The following is a 26,470-nucleotide window of genomic DNA, read 5'->3' on the forward strand; positions in this document are numbered from 1 at the left end:
CAGTGTACCTTGGAGACAGCGTCGGGTTCCATGGAGGCAGCGTTCATGGTCCCGTGGAGGCTGCAGTGCATCACATTAGGGAGTGCAGGGCAGCAGGCGACGGTGAGTCGTGTAGACGGTGGAGGCATCAGCGGTGGGTTTCGTGGAGGCTGCAGGGGCGGGTCCCGAGAAGGCTACGGCTGCAGAGCCCATGGCTCTGCCTGCGGCCTGTTTCATTTATCGCGCCGGGGCAGTCACTAGAGCGTGACATCAATCAAGCCCCGGCAGTGGCATTAAAGAGTGGAGGGGGAGGGTCCGCAAAGGGCTAATTGCCGGGGGAAGGGGGGTTGGTGGGAGGTCGGGCAGGCGGCGCATTGTGAACCGGGATGCGGGGAGACTATTGATGCCACTGGACAGCGTGTTTTCTGGCCGCGCCTGCGTCGCAGCCTACGGGGCGGGCAGCGGCAGGCATTTACATGCTGGTCGCCGGCGCCCACTCAGACAGCGCTGCCAGCCCATCTACCCGCCGCGCGTCAGATGCAAGGGGGCCGCAGAGACAGTCCGGAGCTTATGCTCGCAGGGGAGAGACAGAGCGGGACACAGGCAGCGATGCCTGTGTCCCGCTCTGTCCCTCCCCTGGGAGCATAAGCTCCGGACTGTCTCTGCGGCCCCCCTTGCATCCAGCGCCTTGGTCATGTCACTCCCCTCTGTACCCACTCAGGGTGGCTGTTACCCTCACCCCCGCCGGTGCCTAATCTCATTCTGGCTGTTATTCTGTCACCCTCCCCCAGCTGCAAGCCTCAGACGTTTTGGGCACTGCCGCTGTGCAAGATAAGATCTTGCACCAGCACCATATGTCGGGGCTTCACAAACTGAAACCACCACTGTTGCTGAGCTGTTCCCGATGCCCTAGGCAATTGCCTAGGGTCGGCTCTGGCTGCCGCCCATTATAGGTGCCGCACCTAAGCCTGTACACTTCCCCACAAAAAGCACTTTCATATTTGAATTTCCCGGCAGTGCTGGCAGTGCAGTGAATAAATTAGCTGACGTCACTCAGCTTACACCCGTACCTCCGGCACAGCAGTACCTTACTAAACTCAGTCATTAAAACAGTGTCAGTGCAAATAATCACACAGCGCCCCCCACCCCTCCATCCCCACCCCCATGTATAACATAAACACCACTTATTACACTTACACAAAATAATTTCAGTTTGCGAGCAAGAGTCGGCCATCTTGGTACACCAGAGTGAAGCCACTCTGTGTACTCCCCCAGCTGATAACTACTGCGGCTGCGCAACAAGTTGATAACTCCTATCTCTATAATGGGGGACGTTTCACTAAATTATAAAAAAAACTGTACCTATCTGAAAATCCTCAAACCCAAAAGGCACTCCACTGGGACAATATCTACCTAATAAAACAAACCCCAAGTCTCAATTGTTCCTCTACCCTGAGTTATGCCTTCCCCAAAAAAAACTCATAGACTAACATGGGTGACAAAGTGTCATTTCGCGAGTGTCAGGAAAAAACTGGCAGTTGGAAGTTTAGATCGCTCCCAATTGGTCATTTTTTTTATATTTTGCCCTGAAATTTGGCACGCAGCACCGGTTGACGATTCTACACGTACATGCCAAATTTCAGCTCAGTATGCCCAGTCACTTTTGAGGTGCAGTCCCTCAAACACCATGCCCCCATCCGAAAAGTTCCCTATGGGAAAAATCCGTTCGTTGGATTCAGCCTTAATATAAGGGCACTACCGTGCCCTTTAAAATATATAAATATATATATATATATATATATATATATATATATATATATATACATACGAGGTAAAAAATCACGGCACTCAGAGGAACTTTTCAAAACATCAAACTGGTGTATTCAGGGTGTCCAACGTTTCGGGGCACAGGCGCCCCTTTGTCAAGGAAAATAAGGATTCACTTATTTTCCTTGACAAAGGGGCGCCTGTGCCCCGAAACGTTGGACACCCTGAATACACCAGTTTGATGTTTTGAAAAGTTCCTCTGAGTGCCGTGATTTTTTACCTCGTCTATTCAAATATTCATTAACGGGCACCGGGGCTCATACCATTAAGGAGAGTGCCAGCTCGCCACCCCCAGCTATATATATATATATATATATATATATATATATATATATATATATATATATATATATATATATATATATATATATATATATATATATATATATTATATTATATTATATTCTCTATCTAATCTTTAATAGTAGCTAACCAAAGCAAATATAGAAATTTTTGGTTAAAAAATGTAGTACATTCTCAGTAAAATCTCAGTACATGAAAATCTAGTATGTGATGTTCTATTGTAACTCTTATGGCTTGCTCAGCACTATAAAGGTGGCCATACATTGCCCATTTGTAAAGTGATTGAAGACTTAATTGTGATAATCCTTTGTAATCAAACACAGTCACATGCAATATTTAATACTGGGTACAGTTTAATTGTGGTAATAACTGTTGCTTTTGTGTGATGTTACTAGAATTAATGTTCAGGTCAATTACATTAACTGAAGAACATTAGCTTTTGGAGACTTTATTAGTCACATTGAATAATTTTTCATAGATCTTTTGAACTAGCAGTTATTGTTTTTGGATGTAGTAATGAGCTGTTTGTACAAAGGTAATGCCGCAGAACTGTACATATTGACTTTGCAACAGTTCGTGAGACAGGTTTTGTTTCCTAAGGCTGTTCCTTTATGTCCCTCCAGGTTACAGGAGTTGTTGGCAGAGCTGAGCTTCTCTCTTCAATTTTCCTGCTAGCTGCCTTTCTGTCATATACCAAATCTAAGGGTCCAGACAATTCCATAGGTAAAATATTCCTTTTTATTCTAATTTTTTTTTTACTGTCATTAACACACAACCACTTATTTTTATTTTTTTAAGTCAAAATGCATCCCCGCAAATGTACTGTGATGGTGTGTACACACGGTGAGATGTGCCATGCGATGCAATCCAAGACTTTCTGCCGTGCGCATCGGGATTGCAAGGGTTAAAACACTTGCGATCTGTGTGCGATACCGATGCGATTCTCGCTATATAGTCAGAACCGCAGGGTGATTGTACACACCATGAAACCAATTAAAAAAATATAAAAACATTGCTCCAGTTAGACATCAATTAATCTATTATTTTCAGTACACATTATTGCCTGTTTATGTTACCACGCATTTGGCATGCTTTTAAGTTTGTGCTGTTTGGGTTGGGATTTTGTTTTGTTTGCAATATTTTAATTTTATCTTTATTACAAGTTTCAGCTCTATGGTTCTGTTTTTGCTGTGTAACATTTATTGTATATATGTATCATGTGTACAACTTGTAAACTGTATGATCAGCCGTAACTGCCAGCTACAGTGCTCAATATAGCGCAATGCCGCATCCAGCTCAAGGAGGGGGGGAAGGGGGCTAGTAAGGATAGATCATCAGAAATAACTCTCAAACATTTTCATTGTCTTGAAGGGTGGGAGCTCCTGTATAGCTTTCAGAATCTTTAACGAGCCACATAAAAAGGGAGCAGATTTTGTGGTCTTTTGTTGACATACTTGCAGGACCAGTTTTCTAGATCCCACATATGCAAAGACATTATCCTAATTTAAATATATATATATATATATATATATATATATATATATATATATATATATATATATATATATATATATATATATATATATATATATATATATATATATATATACAATTGTAAAGGGCCGTTTTATTCTTTCATAAAAGTCTATCTATAAAAAATGTATTTCATAATACATGTTTTTCTCCACTCATACATTTCCTTCCATACTGTTGCCCAGTATGCCCCATTGTCAATTTTTTTTGCCACTTTGTTTGACAATTTGCAGAAGCTAAACTCCCTCTCATTTCTGAATGGGCAATATTGGGGACCGGATATAATACAGTGCGAGTCCGGCAGTTGTGCAGGATACCAGACAAACTTGGTGGGTTTTTAAAGAGGCAGTCATTTACACAGCATGGCTTTGTTTTGTAAATGACTGCACCTATAAAAAACAACTGAAAAAAAAAACCCCAAAATTTAGAGTTCGTTCAGCACTGGACTTGCACTGCCTTGCATTCGGCCCTGGGTTGCTTTGACCTAAAAAAAACTGGTGCCACTGATTGTTCACATATTGCCCCCACACACCAGCTTTCTATCTTCTATCATTTGTTATATAGATTTCAACAAAAAAAGTTTTGTTTATCCAGTTACTTTGTAATTAGTTGGGGCTTTTTTTTCTATGTACCCTCAGTCATATTTTAGAACTATGTTGATGTATTATATATCTATATTGTCTTTGTGTCTAAATGTGACAATAATGCTTGTACTAAATTGTACTGCATTGCCTCTGTTTCTGAAAGGATGTGTTTGCTAATTTGACACAATTGTTTCTTTAACTTGAAGTAGGAAAATTAGTCTAATAGGGCCTACACACATCCCGATTTTGGCCAGAGATATAGCATGCCAGATTTAGCATAGCAGATTTCCTTTGAGCACAAAATCATCTATATTGCTTAGAACGTGCAAAATGTGTCAACGATATGCCTCAGTGATTCTGCTTAGCGATTTAAGCATGCCAGATTCTTCTCAAGCATGGGAAAAAGAAAAAAAAACTCATTTAAATAAAAATGGGCAGTTCAAAGGGCTGGGGGAGTTCTTGGGGAGTTTTAAGGGGAGAGAAGTCAGGAGAAGTGTTGCAAAGAGTACCTGTACATAATAGCACCTTACCAGAGTGTTTGCAGTACTTTCTCTTCACTCCTCACCCCTTGAAAAAGATTATTTTTCAAGGGGAGAGAAGTCAGGAGAAGTGTTGCAAACAGGAACCATACCTGTACATAATTGAACTTAAAATTAACAATAAATAACATTTTGAAATGAAATGACACCATACCGTGTTTTTTATAATTTTTTATAAATACTATAAAAGTATAAAATTGAACACCACTGGGTTCATCAACAATATCAGGCCGAGAAATGCCTCTGGCCCAAAGACTTTTCAAACAAACAAAGGGATCAGGCCAACAAACTCACAACAGTATACTAGAGCCAACAGAAGTGATGACTCACAAAATGTGCAAAGAAGAGATAGCAAAGGTAAGGACAGTCTTCAGTGAAGGACACACAACAGTGACTGATAACGCATCATTCTGGAGTCAGGGCCTAATGACGTATACAAGCAGACATTATAGTCTACACGGAATCGAAAACGCATGGAAGAGCAATTTTTTCAACTTTTAAAATTTGGAATTTTTTTGGTTTTGAAATTTATAATGGATAATAAACAGCATCGTCCTGTCCTTGTGTACTCGAGAACGCTGAGTACATTCCACTGGACAGACTGCTGGTGGTGGCTGATGTGGGCGGGTTGGGTGAAGGGGCTCCCGTCGTGTTAGCTGGGGCAAGCTGCGGAGGATTTGCCGCCGGATTAATATAGGGTTGGTGGTAGGGATACTGTGGTGAGGGTCCGCCAGATGCGTAATGCATCGGGTCGCGCATTAATTTGAGGTAATCAGGAATGTTTTTATCCTGTGCCCGAATTATTGCGTCGTACACGATGCATTTGAATTTCCGACGGGTGTCGTCATCCATAGAACGCATCTCCGAGTCTACCGTGTTTGAAAATTGCCGAATTGAATCAATAGGCTTATTAAGCCTTGCCTCCGCAAATTGAAAAAATTGCTCTGAGCTGCCGGCTACAGATCTTTTGGCTGCCTTCTTCCTCTGCCTGGGTGGTGGCGTTGGCGTTGGCAGGGGGGTAGAGGTCGAGGGTTCCACTTCCTCGCACTCTAGATCTGTAGCCGCTGTAGTCTCGGACGTCTCCGCAAACAGCTCCGGAGTAGCATCCTGTAAAATAAAATACTTTAGGACCATGAATAATGATGACATGTAGCATATCTATATGTGTTCACACTTACCAGATCCTGGCTCTCCTCCTCTTGCCTAATTGGAGGCACAGGATCCATGCTATTCTGTCCATGCGTCTTCGATTCTTTCTCCAGCAGGAAGTGCATCTGGTCGTAGTACCATAACGTTGGCTTGTATACGTCATCGGCACCGGCTCCAGAACTCTGCGACTCAGTCACTTTTGCGTGCTCCTTCACAAAGACGGTCCTCAAATTCGCTATCTTCTTCTTCACACATTCCATGGTGGCATCACTTCTGTTGGCTTTAGCATAGGCCAGCAAAGCATTGTAGGCCTGATCCCTTTTCTGTTTGTTTGAAAAGTCTTTGCTTGTAATTTGCCACAGGCATTCGTGGGCCCGATATATGTCGATGAACCCAGTGGTGAATTTCTTGGAGCTATTCTGTTTTGCCATTTCTGTGTGAATAATATGGTATAAAATGTAAATACATAATTAACAAATAGGCATCCACCATTATGTACATAAACAGTCCAAACTAGGTCAGCTTACAATCTATTGTCCCTACCACATGTGCATGCGCACACATTCACTGTTTTTTTAGGGTGTCTGGTAAGACAATTTACCCCATCATAGACATGCAAGTAAACAACACATGACTAGCTTTTGCAATGTGCCAACACCCCAGAGCATGCATGTTCAAACCACATGACTAGCTTTTACAATGTGCCATCACCCCAGAGCATGCAAGCAAACACCACATGACTAGCTTTTACAATGTGCCATCACCCCAGAGCATGCAAGCAAACACCACATGGCTAGCTTTTACAATGTGCCATCACCCCAGAGCATGCAAGCAAACACCACATGGCTAGCTTTTACAATGTGCCATCACCCCAGAGCATGCAAGCAAACACCACATGGCTAGCTTTTACAATGTGCCAACACCCCAGAGCATGCAAGCAAAAACCACATGGCTAGCTTAGCAATGTGCCATCACCCCTCTCCAAACTTGCGCTGGGGGCAGCGGGCATCACATGACACCCTCACCCAGAAGCATGCTTTATTTTATGACATTGGTGGCACAGTGGGCGCCTCTCATCCCCCCAAACATCATTGTGCCCATATTCTTGCGCTGGGGGGGCAGCGCGCAGCGGGTGCAGCGCGCATCACGTGACACCCTCACCCATGCTTTATTTTATAACATTGGTGGCACAGTGGGCGCCTCTCATCCCCCCAAACATCATTGTGCCCATATTCTTGCGCTGGGGGGGCAGCGCGCAGCGGGTGCAGCGCGCATCACGTGACACCCTCACCCATGAAGTTTACATTGGTGGCACAGTGGACCCCTCTCATTACCACCCCACCCCACCTGTGATCAGTGCGTTGGTGGTGCATAGTGTAGAGCATAGTACTTACCAGCTCCGGAGGGTTCACAGCGCGTGGTGTCTGACAGCAGCAGCATGTGCAGAATGGAGAGGAGGGCTTCAGGGAGTGTCCAGATGAGCAAAATCGGTGGTCACTTGAGCACAAAAAAAAGACACCAAACAGAAGGCACCCGATATGCAGGGTCTTGCTAAACGATTTTGCTAGATTGATGGGACATGCTCATTCTTCATCTTAATGCGATTTAGACGCGCAGGGCCGCGCATCTATATCGGTTTAGCCCCCACACACACACAGATGTATGCTTAGTTTCTAAGCGACCTTGCTAAATCGCTTAGAAAATGGCACAAAATCGGCATGTGTGTAGGCCCCATAAAGGTGCCCATACACTGTACAATTGCCATGTGCGATGAGATGAAAGCTCCTGCACACATCCCATCGCACAACTCAAATAGTATGCTCTGCACATACTTTTTTAACTAGATTGCATTTCATGCAATTCACATGTGATGCGGTCTAGTCCATAGCGCATACAATATTTGTACTGTGTATGGGCACCTTTATGGTGCCCGTACACTTGTGAGATCTTGGGTACAATCATACGATTTTAATAATTGGCAGTGACAAATTGCATGGATCGCACACCAATCACATGTGTCACCCGACGCGTTGTGCGGAGACGCTAGTCGATTCTCTCATATTAACATATTATGTGCTGCACATAATATTTATTGCATCGCATGTGTGATCACGTGGTTTTTAAATACATGCGATTTATTGCAATGCGATGTGCGATCTGTCAGTTTATATACCCTCAGGTAGCCCAGGCATGCGATTTATTGCATGATTGTATGCACATTGAATGTGAGATCGCATTGCATGCAATCGCACAAATGTAAATTTACAGGTCGTCCAAAAGAAGGGAATGAAAAGGCCTGATTGGTTTTTAATATCATATACCCTGTAATTCTATACATTTTATTCAGAACTGGATGGTCATATAAGCATAGCATGAAGAACCTACTGCCCATAAAGGTTTATTAATTGCTCATAGTCAGTGATGATTCTGACTTTATATGTGTGTTTACACAGCTCTTTTTTTTTTTTTTCTTTATCCTGGCAACATTGTGAAACTTATTTATTTTTTTTGTTTTTGTAGTGTGGACTCCAATTGCTGCTGCGGTGTTCCTTGTTGCGGTTGCCACTCTGTGTAAAGAGCAAGGAATAACTGTTGTTGGGATTTGTTGTGTCTATGAAGTCTTCATTGCTCAAGGGGTGAGAAGGGGTGGTTTGTATTTAAAATGGCTAAAAGGAGAACAATCCTTGATAAAGAGCTGATTATATAAACACTACCGTGCAATATATTGTGTATTATTTAAATGTAAAGGTAAATCCGTGGGGCTCTTTAGCTGTCATCATGTACTTTTGCTTTGTTTGATTTTTTTTTTATTTCTTGCAAATCTGAGATCATGTTGAAAGCTGTAGCTGCTACCATTGTCTCCATATGCTCCATGGTGTCTGCCTGCTGGCTTGTTTACGGAACTTTCACCTTAAAATATTAGTTTTAGTAATATATAGTAATATTAGTAATAAAGCAAACTCACTAATGCACATAGGAATAACTGCTTTTCTTGTGACGTAGTGAAACAAAACATCCGTCTCATTAATGTTGCTTGCTTTTCCATGTAACCCTTTAATGACTGGCAATTTGTGCAAGTGAGTGTGTCCTTTAAATGTGCAAATTGCTTCCAATTATCACCACCCTCGGTGGGGGGGGGGGGGGTTGGAAGAGATCTTCTGCTTACTTACTGGGTGATGAGCATTCTCCGTGAGAAGACTGGTCCTGACTATTAACTAGATTTATCCAGTTTTCTGGATATTAATCGCTGGGGCGATAGCAACGTGCAGGGCTGCGCATCGCTATCGATAATGCTTTTACGCATGGAGCGATTTTAGTGAGATCGCTTAGAAAATGTCCCTTAATCGCCTGTGTGTAGGCCCCATTACTTGTGAGAGACACCCATTCATATTTGCATACTCAATTGATTTTAGTGACCAATTATTTAAGGGATATGCATCTGCTTTTATTGGTTTATGCATTAGGAGCATGTGGGTACAAAAACCATCGGCTTCATTTGGTCCCCATACTGCCAGATCATCAAAACTGTGTTTCCATAGGCTTGCGGTGCTATGTGCGCTCCCACGCATCGCATATAGCAAAGTACTAAAACTATGTGCAGGCAGTACTTTTGTACTAGATCGCACACCGCACATATCACACCGTGTGTGTGCACCTTAAGTGCTGTTGAAAGCTTACTTTAATGCACATTGCTGAGCATAATTGCACTTCATGCTTGTGAATTTGTATCTTAACAAGTAATAGGTCTGTCATCTGCATTATATTTTATGTGGTTATTTATACATTGCAATTACAAAATATTATCACTTGTTAAAATTGATTTTGCATATTTATTAGGTAACTGTACCAAGTGGACCAAGTTTGCCTGTCATTTTGTTACCTAGACAGACTGGGGCCATGCTTTTTGACCAAATACTTTTGCTCTATACCCAAATAATCTCATGCCAGTTATAAGTTTCTGTTTTCTCTATTTAACTGATGGGTAGATTTATTAAGCCCATTGAAGTGATAAAGTGGCTGGTACTTCGGGCCAATCAGATCCTGTAATTTTTCAAACCCAGCCTGTACAGTAACTCGACAGTTAGGAGCCACATACACTAGGGTGGGTGGGTAACTACAGTGGAAAAGTTAATCTTCCATATCCTTAACCAAATGACAGATTGGCAGCAGCTATATGACACCAATATAATTCATACGTATACTGTGTATATAGCATATTGGTTTGTAGAATTGCCGTTCCATAATGTTTCATGTTTTGTCTCTCTTGGATTTCAGTACACATTACCTGTGCTGTGGGACACCTTTGTACAGATACTGTTAGGTAAAGGTAGCATACCATACTCCCTGCTTCAAACCCTGCTTAAACTTGTTGTTTTGATGTTCAGCACATTGCTGCTTGTTGTGGTCCGTGTACAAGTCATCCAGTCTCAGCTTCCAGTCTTCACCAGGTGAGATTACTTTCCTAAATGGCAGTATTTTCCAATCCCAGTGGTTCCCAAACATTTTGAATCCCAACACCCTAGAATATCAGTTTTGTCACGGCACCCCTAGCCAGAAGTTTCTTATTGGAAAATTTAGATTAAAAAAAATTAAGTAAATTGTGTTTGTATGTCATCCTTACAATCAATTATTTGGTACAGGATAGCATTCGCTTTTGTTTGTCAAAATTATTTATGAATGGAAGCCACAAGCACTGGTTTAACTTAATGCATTTTTATGAATTTAAGTACCAACCCAGGGCACAGCCCTCCAAGTGTCCTGGGGCACCCCAGGGTGCCACAGCACACAGTTTGGGAACCACTGATGTATCCACTTCACATAAATAATCCTTTCAATGTAAATATTATACACAAGGAACTTCACAGCTGTTAAAAACCGCCTGGTATTTATTGCAAAACTACAGTATTTTCATATTAATTAGTGCATCTCTTCTTTAAATACATTTTTAAACAAAAATTCCAAAAATAAGTAAAATCTTAAAGTAAACTACAGTGTTTAAACCTAATTTAGACCCTAATTCAGCATGGATCGCTAATCAGATTATTTAAGCAATCATCCTGCGACTACTGGAAAACCAGGTTTTTCCTTATTTTAGCAGGGTTATTCATCTTGCCATTTTTTTTTTTTGTATATTAATATTTTTAATGGTTTTAATTTGTTTACAATAGCAGACTTAACAGTATAGTTCTTCTACAAATAAATAGTGGTTACATTTGTACTGCTGTTATGTGATGTCTGATATTTGTCTTTTGGCTAGATTTGATAACCCTGCTGCTGTCAGTTCAACACCTGCAAGACAATTGACATTTAATTACCTGCTCCCTGTGAATACCTGGCTTCTCCTAAATCCATCTGAACTCTGCTGTGATTGGACAATGGGAACTATTCCTTTGGTTGAAAGTCTTCTGGATATCAGGAATTTGGCTACTTTGGTATTTTTTTGTCTTCTTGGATATTTGGTGATATTCAGCATCCGATATCCAGGGGATTCATCCAAAACTGTGCTTATGGTAAGTTGCTTTACTGTTTAGTTTTGATCAGTGGTTCTCAAACTCTGTCTAAATAAATGGATGTATAAATAATACATTTCACCCTCCATATTTATTTATTTATTTACAGTTTCTGGTACTTGTGTAGTTTCACAGCGGCAGTTACGTAGTCAGCGTAATGTCCCTGTCGGAATCAGCGTAGTGTTCCCATGTACAGCGTAGGCAGTATCATCGTCATGTTCCCACCTGTTCGTGGCTAGCCGGTGCTTACGTAGTTAGCCAACGTAGTCAGTGTCCCTGTCAGTATCAGCATCGTGTTCCCGCCTGTTTGCGGCTAGCCGGTGCTTACGTAGTTAGCCTACTCAGTCACCGCTTATTACATTGTGTGGGAACCATTCATTGACCATTTTAACCTGCTGGACATGACAGTTGTGAATGTGTTCCTGAAACACCCCCACTATCCACGTCTGCCCGAAGCGTAGCAAACGGATGTGGTACACGCCCTCCCGACCTGTTCATACCCCCACTATCCACGTCAGCGTGGAGTTCATTTTATAAAGTGTGGCGAGCGCAGCGAGCCACTGAGCCCGAAGCATGGCGAGCACACGCGGAATACATGTCAAGTAATCCGCATCCCCTCGCAGGGCTTGCTACGCTTGGCACGCTTAGGGCTCGCTGCACTCTCCACACTATATAATGTCAACTCCACGCCAACAAACGTGGAGAGTGGGGGTTTGAAATGGAGGCATTTGCCAGTATGTAACATGGAGCACTGGCAAATGCATCCGTTATTGTGCATGAGACGCACTTGCGCACTGCACACGGACCCCCCCCCCCCACACACCTTGTGCAGGATACAAACGCGCTACCGATCCCCTGTCCGTCTCCCTGAATCGGACACAAGCAGGGTTGCTGTACCCTGCCGCAAGAATTACAGAGATGCACAAGCGTCTGAGACACTCGTGCGCCTCAGACAGATGGAGCACGTCTCTGCCAGCGTCCGCCAGCGCAGGGGATCTGGCGGTTACCGCCACTGTTTGAGAGGCTCTCACTAGGCTTGCCGGGGACAGAGCTGCAGGGCTGCTGTGGGGACACTACGCTGACAGCCGCTGGGCTACGCTGAAAACGTAGCGTAGCCTGCCGCCGGTAGGCTTCACAAGTACCAAGTTTCTTATATAGTAAACTTTTAAAGATCACAAATTAGGTATACTTAACAAATATTAAGTATTTCAATTATTTATTTTTTATTTGTGTCTTTTTACTGTGGGATTTTTTTTGTTGAATTTTACATTTAATTTAAATTTGTCCCTAGCCACTATATATGTTGGGATGCCATATCAATTCTAGGTATGCTCCTCTATTATGGGTATTCAATGTTGATTACGACTGTCAGAACCTTTTTTGGTAGTCGAAATAGCAGTTCAAAAGGCGGGAATCCATCTTCTGATTCACAGTAACATTCCGATAGTTGGAATATACCTACATTGTCGAATCCACCTGTATTTTGTCAAAAACAGCTGCAGATTTGACTATCCAGCAACCATTTTTGACAAAGAAGATTGGACTTATTGAAAAGTGGAATCTGCACGGTCGGAAATGGCCACGTTAAATAGATGTGTCAGATATTTCCAACTGTCATTAATATCGACACACATTGAATGCCCCACTATAGCTGCTGCGAGACAAGGAGACATTCTAAAAACATTGCTAAGAGCAGTTATGTAAATTGATATCCTTAATTGTAGTCCCCAGTTACCAAAACTTGATATATTAACCCTTTGAGTGCCAGCATCTCTGAGAGATGTGCAAAATATAGGCTAAAAATGCCAGCTCACGTTTTGTTATATAAAACTCAAATAAAAAATGTTGTGTAAAAAAAAAAGTATATATTTTTTTGTATATAAAATAAACATTCCAGGTCATTATGAGGAATAAAAATGTGTCCTTGCCAATTTGACAAATTCACTTAGTACTCAAAGGGTGAAATAAAATAAAAAATTCTATAGTAACTTTGGGCACACTGTTCAGCGTATAGGTATTCCTGCATACCCTATAAATTACTAGAGTGTACCTGCTTTCAATAACTCTTTTATATGGTGGGTCTGGTTTAGGCACCCAACTAATATTAGGTTTCATTGTTTTCTTGTCACCATTCCATTTTTCACAGGGACTGTGTCTGATGGTGTTGCCTTTTATACCTGCATCAAACCTCTTCTTCCCTGTCGGGTTTGTAGTCGCAGAGAGAGTATTATACGTTCCAAGTATGGGATTTTGCGTGTTTGTGGCACATGGCTGGAAGAAATTATCAAGCAAAAGGTGGGATTGTACGTGATGTTGTATTTAAAAACTGCAACAAGTACAGATTTGTTACCAATCTGTGTAAAATATTAGATGTAAAGTTACTTTCTGACTCTGTTTATATATCTGTATACAGTATGTCTTTATCAGTTTAGACACTGGTAGTATTTTAAAATTTGCCCTGAAACTTCAATTCCCTGAAACTGCTTTTCCAATGTTTATACAGTATATCTTGAGATTATTTGTACGGAATTTTTTTTATCTGGACTAGAGACACCTGCATGTTCTATTGTTCCTACATGACTAGTAATTCTTACAGCTTCTCATGTGAAAGTACCTTTTTATGAAGGTGTTCAGAGCTTCAGACTAAAACATTTAATTTAGGGAAAGTATATTTAATTTAATTTGGATTTTTCAGAGCTGTGTTACCTGCTCCAAGTGAATGCTGGGAAATTGTTTTGTCGTGTTCTGGTTTCTAACTAATGATTTTAATTCATAATAAATGTTATACAAGCGAGATCCTCTACACTACATCTTTACAATTTGAAATACAAATGTGTCATTGTGCACCTAGCCTGAATACGCCATGCGTCACTGGAGAGCCACATGCTCTTTGCATGCTATTCCCAATACAATGCAGCTGCTTATTAAATTGTTATGCAACGGACTCTGGATGTGTGTTTACTAAACTGCGGGTTTATAGAAGTGGGCGTGTTGTCTGTACTAACCAATCAGATTCTACTTATTTAGCAACACCTTTTAAGAACAGTAGTTCCCAACTCTGGTCCTCAGGTACCCCCAACAGTTCTCATTTTCCAATTCACCTGTGGATTTTTTAAATGTGAAAGCTGGTGATGCACAGTGCATTGGCTGGGTGACTTGGAAAACCTGAACTGTTGGGGTACTTAAAGGCTGAGGTTGGGAACCACTCTTCTAAAAGATACTGGGACAGATGTACTAAGCCATGAAAAGTGATAAAGTGGACATTGATAATGACCAACTAATCAGCTCCTGTAGATTTTCAAACCTAGCCTGTAACCTAACTTAGGTTACAGACTGAGGGGTCGATCCTATTAGTGCCGAAGGGTGCGAGTCGCCATTTAGGTGCCGTTTAAACGCTGATAACTGCACCCAAATTAAGCCTATCTTGCACTCTTTGCAGGGCTGAATTCACTGAAAATTGCACGCACCCCTATGGAGGTGCGAATCATCAGCACCTAATAGGATTACTCCCTGCGTTTGAAGCCGCACAGGAGCTGAATGGTAATTTATTGTATCACTTTTCAAAGCTTCATACACCTGCCCCACAAGTTGATACTGATTGGTTTTATGAGCAGCATCTCCACTTTTATACCCCAAAATATATTTTAAATAAAACCCCTGAATCTGTAGAAGCAAAACAGAATAGCTTTTTTTGTATACAGTGGTTTATTCAGACCTGATCACTGGGCTGATAATTTGTAGAGCTCTGCTATTAGGTAATCGCTGCGCTGCCAAAGTGAAATCTCGCCCAGTGCAAGCCTGCAAAAAGCTTGTGTAATTGTCAGCCCTGCAATTAGCTGCAAATCGATTAGCAACAGCTCACCATCAAAGGATTGTTCCAATGTGTGCAGTCTGTGCCTCTCGCCTATGCATTAGGGCGGAGGGAAAAAACTGAAATTGAGAAATTCAAAATCGGCTAGTGTGGGAAAGTGTGACTTGACCTGAATAAGAAACGTGCAAAAGCTTTTTGATCTGAGTCAACATCTTCTGTTCTGGCAAGAGGCCTGAAGTTTCACTTTTTTGGCGAAAATGACGAAAACTGTGAAGATGCTCCGATCTAGTTAAAATTATGTCATGATGTCTCAGAGTGGTTCATTAATATACTTTAGCTTAGTAAAAGAGAGTACGAGCTTGTCCTAGTGCAAAGTGACTGACTTTGGCGAGAGAAAAAATCCCTGATAAATGACCCATTTTCATGGTTTCAATTGTGAATATGGTGTTTTCTCCGGAACGTGTTTTTATTTTATTTTTTTTTGTGGGAGAGAATGCTCTGTAATTGATGTGTTACTGAACCTTTAGTTACTGAACTTACTGGAGCATTCAGTAAAGAGTTTGTTGGACATTAGAATTCACATACTGTAGGTGCACTATTCTATTAAAGGCAAACTAAAGGTATTTACCCAGTTTTTTTTTCAGCAAGTTTCTTTTCCTGATCACATCAATTACAGAGCATCCTCTCACAAAAAAAAAAAAAACACACGTTCCGGAGAAAACACCATATTCACAATTGAAACCATGAAAATGGGTCATTTATCAGGGATTTTTTCTCTCGCCAAAGTCAGTCACTTTGCACTAGGACAATCTTGTACTCTCTTTTACTAAGCTAAAGTATATTAATAAACCACTCTAAGACAGCATGACATAATTTTAACTAGATCGGAGCACCTGCATAGTTTTCGTCATTTTCACCAAAAAAGTGAAACTTCAGGCCTCTTGCCAGAACAGAAGATGTTGACTCAGATCAAAAAGCTTTTGCACGTTTCTTATTCAGGTAAAGTCACAACTTTCCCACACTAGCCGATTTTGAATTTCTCAATTTCAGTTTTTTCACTCCGCCCTACTATGCATACTGCGAGCCATGTGCACGTGGAGTCTGCCTGCAAATTCACAGCCATACCGTAAGGTCTGAATAGCCCCCACAGATTCAGTCGCACAAAGATATAAAAGAGGTTTAAGTAATATAATACATTTGCACAAATGTTTCTTCCAACACATGTACAGTACTTGTTTTTCTCTAAAACTGTCAACAAATTACTTCAAGTTTTTTACAGCATTGGTATTTGCCCAGTTGTTGCAACGGAGTTCAAGTCTAGCAAAAACTTTTTTTTTTTTAAATTTGTTAGAATAGTAGTCTTTAAGATAATTGAAGAATTTTCTAACCAGGCATTCTTATACCCCTTTTCACATCTGTGACCCGGCAATTACCCGGCATTTTTGAGTGCCAGGTCCTTTTGCTGGGTGCAGTCTGACCACCAAGCACAAAAGGACAGTGTTGAAGCTTTTCAACCTGGTAATTTGGTGAATATCCTGGGTTTTTCTTCAGTGGGAAAGGGTCAACACTGGTAAAGAGCAGGGTCAGTGACCCGGGATTTAAGACCCGGGTTGACCCTTTTACACCAAAAGAAAATCTGGGTTATTTATTATTTTAAACTGGCAATTTGCTTCTTGGTGTGAATGAGGTATTACAGTACTGTGGGTGCAAGCTGTAATTGAGTCTCTCTATTCATTCTCATCAAAGTTTACATATGAACAACCCACAAGTTCAGTATCACCATACAGGCAATGAAACGGGAAAGATCTGAGCTGCCATGTGAGAAGAGTTGTGCGTCAAGGCAGGACCTACTGTATTTAATTGCTTATCTCCACTCACTATTCCGGGCCTATTACTTGTTGCTTTATTCTTCTGATCGCTTTGGGGTTGCAAAAATAGGTGTTCTGAAAATAAGAACACCAAAGTTGTACGGTGGCTTCTCGGTAATGCCCTACACATGTGTAACTAACTACTGTACCAAGTATATCCTCCTACATTATTTCTGAGAAGCATGTCTAATCTGTTTAATGACAGATAGAAATTCAGGCAAGTATGGGCTAGAAATAATCCTCATTTGGTAATAGATTTATTAAAATTATTTAAGGCAAATGCTTCTCTAAATTACAGCACGACACCTTGCAAAGAACTTTTAAAGCATTCATGATTACAGTTCACATTTATTTAAGATCTATATGCATGTAAGTAGACTTGGACATTCAATATAAAAGGCTTCTACAGTGCAATGGGTAAAACAGCCTTATAGAAAGATGAGGCAAATATATGAATGTGAGATATGGTTGGCTCCTATAATTTTAAATGTGACTTGTCGGTTGTTAATGTATAAAAAGCAAACCTAAAGTTGTGTCCACATCTGCTTTATATGCAATATAAATATGTTATTAGATGTTCTAAAGGATGTTTTGAACATTCGGAATGTATAGAAATGTTCTAGATATAATTATAATAGTTTAATTATACCAAATTAGAAACCATGATACAGCATTCGATTGCATGACTGTTGATAATAACTTCTGTTTAATAAATTAGAACTTGATGTGGATACATTGCCGGTCACTGGTTGAAAAGGCCAAGGAGTCTTCATTATAGCAGGCATGCTCTGTTTTGTGCAGGCCAGCTGTCTTCTATAGAACAAGAAATTCAATTTGTGGAGTTTTGTATATAGTGCGTTCTAATTCTAATTAATATAAATCAGTTATCTCAATGTAATTTAGTCTGAGGAGCAATATTACATCCTGTCTGTCTTCTATCATAAGTATATAGATAGCATAATCTAATTTCCTTTTTCTGATTAAAAATTAATAAGTCTGAACCGAGAACAGTGCTTTTAACAGTACAGTTAGACACAATGAGAAGCAGCGTCTGTCTCACAAAGCACTCTTACATTATTTGGGGGATTTCTTACTTTTTACATGAATACTATATTACAAGGTTCCAGTCTACAGTATATATCAGTCTCTTGGGTTGTAAATGTAAAGAATTTTTAGTTTCAAATGCTTAGTTGATCTCAATTTCTCTTTGCATATACAAAGTATACCCCTTTCACACCGTCTACCCGGCAATACCTCAGCATTTTTAAGTGCCGGGTAATTTTTCCGAATGCACCAGGACCCCATTCACAGCACCCGCAAATTACCGGGTTAAAGCTTTTCAACCCGGTAATTTGCCGGAAACCCCCGGGTTTTTCGGTGGAGTGAAAGGGTAACTTTGTATCTAGAACAACCCATGTTGCAATACAAGGGAAAATTATATTTTTTTTCTGTGCAGACCCTGACTGCATGACCAACTACAGGCCAGTATCAAATCTTCCTTTTCTAGGAAAGGTTATTGAGAAAGTGGTTGCAACTCAACTAGAGACCCACCTGTTAACCCATGACATTTATGATCCATTCCAGTCAGGATTCAGGAGAAGACATAGCACAGAAACAGCTCTGGTATGTGTGCTCAATGATCTTCTAAATGCAAGGGATAGAGGAGACTGTTCAATCCTAATCCTTCTGGACCTCTCTGCAGCATTTGACACCATTGACCATGGGATTCTAATTGAGCGCCTGAAGAATTTCTGTGGCCTGGGTGGCACAGTCCTTAGCTGGTTCAAATCATTTCTCGCTGGCAGGTCACAGAGAGTTGCATCGGGAGTATACTCTTCACCACCAGTGCCGCTGTCTTGTGGTGTCCCACAGGGCTCTATACTATCTCCCATGCTTTTTGCAGTATACATGCTTCCACTTGGTGACATAATCAGACGTCACGGCCTGGTCTACCACTGCTATGCAGATGATACCCAACTGTACCTGTCCTTTGCTCCAGGCACCGTTAACACAATAACAACCTTAAATGGCTGCCTAGCTGAGCTCCAGGAGTGGATGAGTGCCAGTTGGCTGAGACTGAACCCAGATAAAACAGAAGTCCTGATGATAAATCACAGGACAAGACGGCAGCATAGCCAACTGACAGGTCTTAAGCTGGGGGGCACAGCACTAAAAAACTCTGATCATGTGCGGAATCTTGGTGTTGTCCTGGATAATGGCCTGACACTTAAACATCAGGTGTCAGCCACAATCAAATCCTCATTCTTTCATCTGAGAAACATAGCCAGAATCAAGCATTTAATTCCCTCAGAAGACCTTCCTAAAGTCATACATGCATTTATATCATCACGACTAGACTACTGCAATGCTCTCTACCTGGGTCTTCCAGCAAAAGAATTGCACCGCTTGCAGCTGGTACAAAATGCAGCCGCCAGACTATTAACTAACCAGCCCCGCTCCTGCCACATAACTCCCATTCTCTACGCCCTTCACTGGCTACCTGTAAAATGGCGAATCGTTTTCAAGATTGGCTTACTCACTTTCAAGGCCCTACATGACCAGGGCCCAAGGTACCTGCAGCAGCTGCTGATCCCCTACTGTCCTACTCGATTACTACGATCCACTGAAGAAGGACTACTAACAGTACCCAGAATCTCCCTGAATTCATCTGGGGGTCGAGCTTTCAACTTTGCTGCTCCAACTCTGTGGAACTCTCTTCCTCGCACAGTGCGAGAAGCGCCCACTATAGAATCCTTTAAAAATAGACTAAAGACATACTTATTTACCCAAGCATTTTACTGACATCTACTGTTAAGCTTGTTTTGTATTTCGAGCTGTAAAGACAATGTGTGAAGCACTTTAAGTCCTATTGGGAGAAAAGTGCTATATAAATATCATTATTATTATAAGTACAGGCTAACAATTGTCATCTACATGCAAAAGCAGATAACTTTATTTGTACACTGCAATTTAGATTTCAGTTTGGACACACCCCACCCAAATTTAAATCTCCCTACACGTATTGTATCTGCGCCATATTTTTTTACTTTAATTCCAAATCAGAAACTGGCCCTAAGTCACCATTGGACAAGTAAACCAATTATTTGAGTGTTGACAATATTTGGACCAGCATTCTCCAACTTAGCAGTGCACTGATTAGAATAGTTCTGGGAAATCCCTCCTGGAACTATTCACTGCACTCCATATTGAATCAACCCCATTGTGTTGCATCCAAGACACGTTTTCAGTAAAAAAAAAAAAAAAAAAAAATTCCTAATGCTAGCACAGTTGCATGGGACTTCTCCAGCATGGCATATTGAGGACACATCTGCAATGTTCAAAATGTCTATATTGGATATAGCATGCATGGACATCTTTACAGTATAAGTCATACCTTTTATTTCACAAAGAACAGAATTATTTGTAGCTGGTACTTCCATGTACATAGTCTACGCCACACTTACATGACTATTGGAGTGGAAAACAAAACTACCCTTCTTTTGCGAGTAGACAGTAGTGCTTGACTTTCAGTGATCTATGGGTGTGGTATGGCTCTCAGACCATGTCCAGTTTAGAGTCAATTTGTTGACCGCAAAAGTTAGACAGGAATTGGCAAAAGTTCAACACATGAAAAGGTCAACGTGAGTTTTCTATGTTTTTATTTTTTTCGGTGTCTGTGTCGACACTTGAGTATGTTGACCCCCAAATAGGGGGGGGTTCGTTCACCATGCTTTGGGCTAGGTGCTTCACGTCTCTCTCTAAAACTTACTGTTCCCATTCTGAGTCTGTGTGGATGGTAAAGCATGAAAAACCTAAAAAAGAATAAAACATTGTGAAAAACACTAACTAATGTACAGGTTTTCAAAGTCAGTCCTCAGGACCCCACGCAGTGCATGTTTTGCAGGTCTCCTCACAGAATCAAGTGAAATAATTAGCTCAACCTGTGGATCTTTTAAAATGTGACCGTTAATAATGAGTGTACTGTACCTGTCGGGTGACCTGGAAAACATGATCTGTGTGGGGTTCTGAGGACCGAGTTTGAGAACCATTGAACTAATGTATATCTAACTATTGGTGTCAACCTATTGACCGTCTAACCAGACATTGTCAGCCGTCTGGATTCCCAGTGTTATGACTACTAGTTACAAGTTCACAAGTGCTTTATGTATTTGTAGCTTCAAGCAACATAGTCTGGAACAGTTTGTAAAAGAAATACTTTCATTCAAACTCCTTACATGAAAGTATTTGGTCATACAGTGAATCCCCCTTATAAAGAACACTGTTTCACAAGTCTCAAATAGACCTAGATGAACATAACAAAAATCATCTTGGCATAAACTAAAGCTAGGACATAGGTTGTCTGGCATGTTGTTCGTGCTGTTGGGCCTCTGGTAAACTTTGTGGGCATAAAGGAATGTAATGTGCATGCCTATTCGCCCAACGTGGCTGATGTGTTGGTAGCATTATTTGTATGTGAATACCATCTATTATTCTTTGACTTTGTTTTTTTCTATCTCTGTCATGACTTCACAGGTTAAAGGGAACTTTCAGACACTTGCGTTGCACTGTAGAAATTGGAACCACATCCTATCGAAGTCAATGTTTAAGACTCTGATTGTGTTTTAGATTACACAATTTCCCAAAGATTTGTTTAATTCACACAATTATAACATAAGTGTTATTAATTAACTGTCATTTATTGTGCAACATTGTAACTTTCACAACATATTCCATGATTTGTTGCCCTTAGCATCAGAACAATGTACCATGGTATCATATTCATTCACAAATATGTATGTGTGATATATATATATATATATATATATATATATATATATATATATATATATATATTTACAGTATGTTAAAGAAACTCTTCGGAACACTCATTTTATTCTTCTTTCCATCTTTTCCTTCTCCGTTCTAGCAGCAGACTGAAAAAATTGTCTTGGATATTTTTAACTTTGGTGCTATTCACTCATGCCATGAAAACCTTCAGCAGGAACTGGGATTGGGAATCGGAATATACTTTGTTTATGTCTGCTTTGAAGGTAGTGCATTATTTCTCCTGACTATTTTTAAATGGAGTTCTACACAAAACATAAATAGGTTGTCTCCTTGTAATGCAATACAGACTGCTGACATTTAACTGCACTTTTCTAGATTTCCACATGATGATCATAAAAGTAGTAATAAAACCCATTCTTGTATGTAGATTACGGTTTTGTTTGCTGCAAGATGAATATGATACTGCATACGATTTTGAAGATGAATAGTATAATATGTATTTATACTGGAATATGTGCAATTGTGTATGTGTGTAGAAAAAAATATATATATTCTCTAGCTCTATCTATAATAGATATCTCGATCAGTGCTTGGGGAGAGCTAAATTACTAACCAATCAGCACCTGTCATTTTTCAAACACAGCCTGTAACATGGCAGTTAGGTGATTGGTTGGTTCTTTGTCTTTCTTCACTTTCTCTCTTCAAGCTTAAGGTGCCCATCCACTTATCCATTTTGGGACGATTTAACCCGATCCCGCATGCGATTTATCCCATGTAAAAAATGGCACATCAAGTGCCAAATCGTTAGTGAGCTCTCGCAGGGGAAATTGGGTCTGACTTGTCCTCAGGACAATTCGGACTAGTGTATGGAGGCCTTTGGATGCATATTCCCCTGCATGTTGCCACAAATCTGTACAAAGCAATGCTTATATTTCTGAATTAAACCAACGCTACTGTATTTGGCCCATCCTTTACTTAAAGTAACTGTATTATCCTTCCTGTGGTACCCTATTAAATGTTAATCGACTTGCCTTTCTACTCATTTTACCACCATCACAGGTAAATAAAAACAACGCTAAGCTTTGGAATAATGTTGGCCATGCTCTGGAGAATGAGAAGAATTATGCAAAAGCACTGAGGTTCTTTAAGCAAGCTACACATGTACAGCCAGGTAAGTGTTTTCAGGTCACAGGTTCAGAGTGTATAAATAGCAGTGGTTTTATCATAGTGATAGTGAAGCATTGCTCTTCTGTATTTAACTCCTGTTCATTCAAAAATATTTTTCTTTTTTATGTATAGTATATAGCTGAGGTTCTCAAACGTGGTCCCTATATGCACTAAGGGGTGTATTCAATGCGGCCGGGGAGGGGGTTAAAAGGCGGGGTTCGACTAACACAAGTGATCCTCGACGTTTAACCCCCGCGCCGGCTGTTCACCCTAGTCAGCATTCCAGGGGAATCCTCGCTGTCAGGATGGCGGGAATTCCTCCAAACAGCGAGGCTCGCGACTAATGCAGGGAGCCCACTGCATTTAGCCACGAGTCTCACTGTTTTAGCGACCACATATGCCGTTTGCAGGGGGTCAGTTGACTACTGACCCTGCTCACTGTCACAGCTTGTCCCCTGCATTGAATACCACCCTAAGTCTAGGTTTCAAGTGTGTCTGTGTTTGGCCACTGGCAACTTTTTATTAGTGTCCCAGTTTTATTTAACAACCTGTGCTGAACAATGGATATCTTTGAAACATAAACCTTAAGCACTGCGCTTGGAACCCCCTGCTATACAGAGATACTGACCAAACTTTGACTAACTAAATTGTGATTAGCCAATGAAGCTCTGACTACTTTTCTGCCTTGGCGCAAATACAAAGACCTCTATAAGCATTCTCATTCATCAGTGTCATTTTACATTTATGTTTTCACTGGGACAGCAGCCCAATCTGGTATTTTCCAGTGCTGAACAGAGATTATGGCACGTTAAAAAAAAAAAAAAACCTGTTGCTTGGTGTGAACATATTTTTCAACCTGGCATGGTGACAATGGCTCTGAAATGTGGTTTATTTAGGATACTAATGTATTCTCTGCATGTAAACTTAGAAGTCAAAACTGTGTGGGGACAAAAATCTCTAATCGACCCCCACTTAGTGTAACGCATGCTCGTCATGCTTCTAGCTTCACTACCACTGCATGCTGCACACTTTACCATTTCCAATAGTAGTCCACATTGGATTGAAAGTCCAAAGAAAGAAAAAAAAAAAAATTGTGAAAAACGCATGTCAACCTACTCATGCGCCATCATTTCCACAACAACTTTTTGCACGTGTCGACCTATTGAATGTCGACTTATCATCTGGATACCCTCTGACTAGATTAGTACTCTGTCTACGCTGCCAGGTATTGTTTGCCAATGCCAACAAATGGTACAATACAGATGTGTCCACTGTACTGGCATACTTAAACCGCCAGATCCCAAGTGCCTCTGCTATGGCAAGGCAAAATTTTTGCGCAATTTTTACCTGAATAACGCATCATACAGATGTTGCCTTGTACATCTACTCTGAAATCTTGCTAAGCAGCCCTTCTCGGCATGTCATGTCACATATGACTCTTCTACTATCTGTTGTTTCTTTTCTTCCTTTTTTTGCAGAAAATGCATCATTGCAATTTAATATGACTAGGACGCACAAGGAGACTGAGCTGATTATTTTCATTTGACACTTGTCAATCTGTGTACAATTAAGTCCCTGAATGAATATATACATGCAGTGATGCAATGTTGCATTGGCAACTTGTGTCTAATACAACTTATTTTCTGCTCTGTACATAGACTCTGTCACAGATAATATACAACTGTCATACTGTATATCATATTAGTCAGCACAGTATCTTTGTCTATCCTAGTAACATTATGTTGTGATTTAAGATGCATTTAGGCACCCGAGCCTCCCCTGACTCTGTTACCATCATCTGCAGATTAATGTCTTCACCTATAATAGCCGCCTTTCCAGGGTGAATTAGGTCTACCCCGTACTTGGATGCTACCAGGTTCTTCAGGGTGCCCAGGAACAAACAGAGACAGGGTAAAAGTAAGAGGGAACCTAACTATCAAAACACAAGAGACTTAAACAGGCTCAAAATAATAACAAAAAACAGAAATGAGCAGTTCTGCTGCAAATATCAACCAAGATCTAGCAGCCAACCACTAATATGCAACACTGTTGCGATAACGTAATATGGAAACGTACAAACAGTATTGCACAGCTTCTGCCACAAAGTGCACTATAACATAATAAAATAATAATACAAAAGAAAGGCAGCTTCTACCACAATGTGCGGAGAAGCTGCTTGACTCATGGTACCACGAGGGATGTAAACAGTGACTACCTGAGTATACAGCACGGGACCATATTTCCAAAAGGTTTTGGGCTGGAACACAACCTCTCAGACTGGATAAAGTATGGCAGGATCTCACAGACTGGAAACCAGATACACAATTGCAGAGACTGGATTCAGAAACCAGGGGCTGGCAACAAGGATTCAGGAAGCTATAACTGGCAGGGGTGGGCTCACCAGAAGCTCCTTAAATGTGAGAGTCCGCCATCCACTGCAGCAATTGCCAAATTAAGTAAGTAGAGGCAGCTGTTACGCTGCAGCAGAAAGTAATAAATTGTAATTTGCTATACCCAGCATAATATCGTCAAGACAACTGCTACATGTAAAGTTGCCATTAATTTTAAAGGTACAATGAATTGATTTTTGCTTTAAATTGAATTCTGGATTTAAATATACATGTATATTCCCCAAAAAACTCACACAACCTAAGTCATGTGTTACGTGCCTAGTATTTCTCAGTGAAGTGCAGAAAAACTGACATGTCATCGATTCCACAAGTGATCAAAATTACCCCAAAAAATTTGTTGACCAGTGCACTTTAGATAGCATCCCTTAGAAATGCTGAATGTCAACACAACTTTAAAAATGTCCCGTCTGTCGGGCCCGGATTGGTCTTTGGTATGAGTAGCCTGGCCAATGTTCAGACTGAATCACAAGATGTCAGATAGCAACTGATGCGGGTCTTGGCATTCCAAGACGTCACAGTACGGTGGTGCCACCTACCATTACCTATACATACTGCTAACCCTCAATGTTTGTCACTTAAGTGCGTATGCATAGATATATAAATATACATGCACATCCTGTAACATAAGAAAGAATGTACAATATAAATATGCTTATGCATTACCCTTCCTTCGCTAGGTGGTTTAGCAGTCTAATTGCTGCCCCACTAAAACTGGAAACTACTGTAGCTTTAAGAATAGAAACTAGTTTGATTGTCCGAGACAGTTAGTTATTCTTTCATTCCTTTGATGTTGTTTTATGAGCATTGCATCAGTTTGGTTTCTCAACTGTCGACCTTAAATACAAAAAAAAAAAAGGCAAATAGTTGGATGCATTTCATTGGTAGTGCCCAAAACAAACAAAATGTAAGTACAGTATGCTGTTTCCAAGCGTGTGGTTTGTTTCACATTTTGAGTTTAATTGTGATCTAAAGACCTCACAATGAGGGATCAACTGAAAAAG

At 40.7% G+C, this 26,470-nt stretch overlaps 1 protein-coding gene across 3 annotated transcripts in view; it reads left to right on the top strand.

Moving 5' to 3' along the window:
- TMTC3 (transmembrane O-mannosyltransferase targeting cadherins 3) overlaps window positions 1-26,470 on the top strand; it is a 94,568-nt gene that overhangs the window by 48,065 nt on the left and 20,033 nt on the right. The window contains exons 5-12 of one of the 3 annotated variants that reach the window (XM_083182359.1): window positions 2,733-2,832; window positions 8,435-8,550; window positions 10,190-10,362; window positions 11,172-11,424; window positions 13,571-13,719; window positions 20,679-20,744; window positions 22,034-22,154; window positions 22,951-23,062. In XM_083182359.1, the coding sequence (XP_083038485.1) occupies window positions 2,733-2,832; window positions 8,435-8,550; window positions 10,190-10,362; window positions 11,172-11,424; window positions 13,571-13,719; window positions 20,679-20,744; window positions 22,034-22,154; window positions 22,951-23,062 (1,090 nt within the window). Of the gene's footprint in view, window positions 1-2,732; window positions 2,833-8,434; window positions 8,551-10,189; window positions 10,363-11,171; window positions 11,425-13,570; window positions 13,720-20,678; window positions 20,745-22,030; window positions 22,155-22,950; window positions 23,063-26,470 lie in introns of all 3 variants that reach the window. The other 2 variants (XM_083182360.1, XM_083182361.1) reach the window with 2 other exon arrangements.

Source organism: Crinia signifera, chromosome 4 (assembly GCF_055691185.1).
Source record: "Crinia signifera chromosome 4, ASM5569118v1, whole genome shotgun sequence".
Taxonomy (NCBI): Eukaryota; Metazoa; Chordata; class Amphibia; order Anura; family Myobatrachidae; genus Crinia; species Crinia signifera.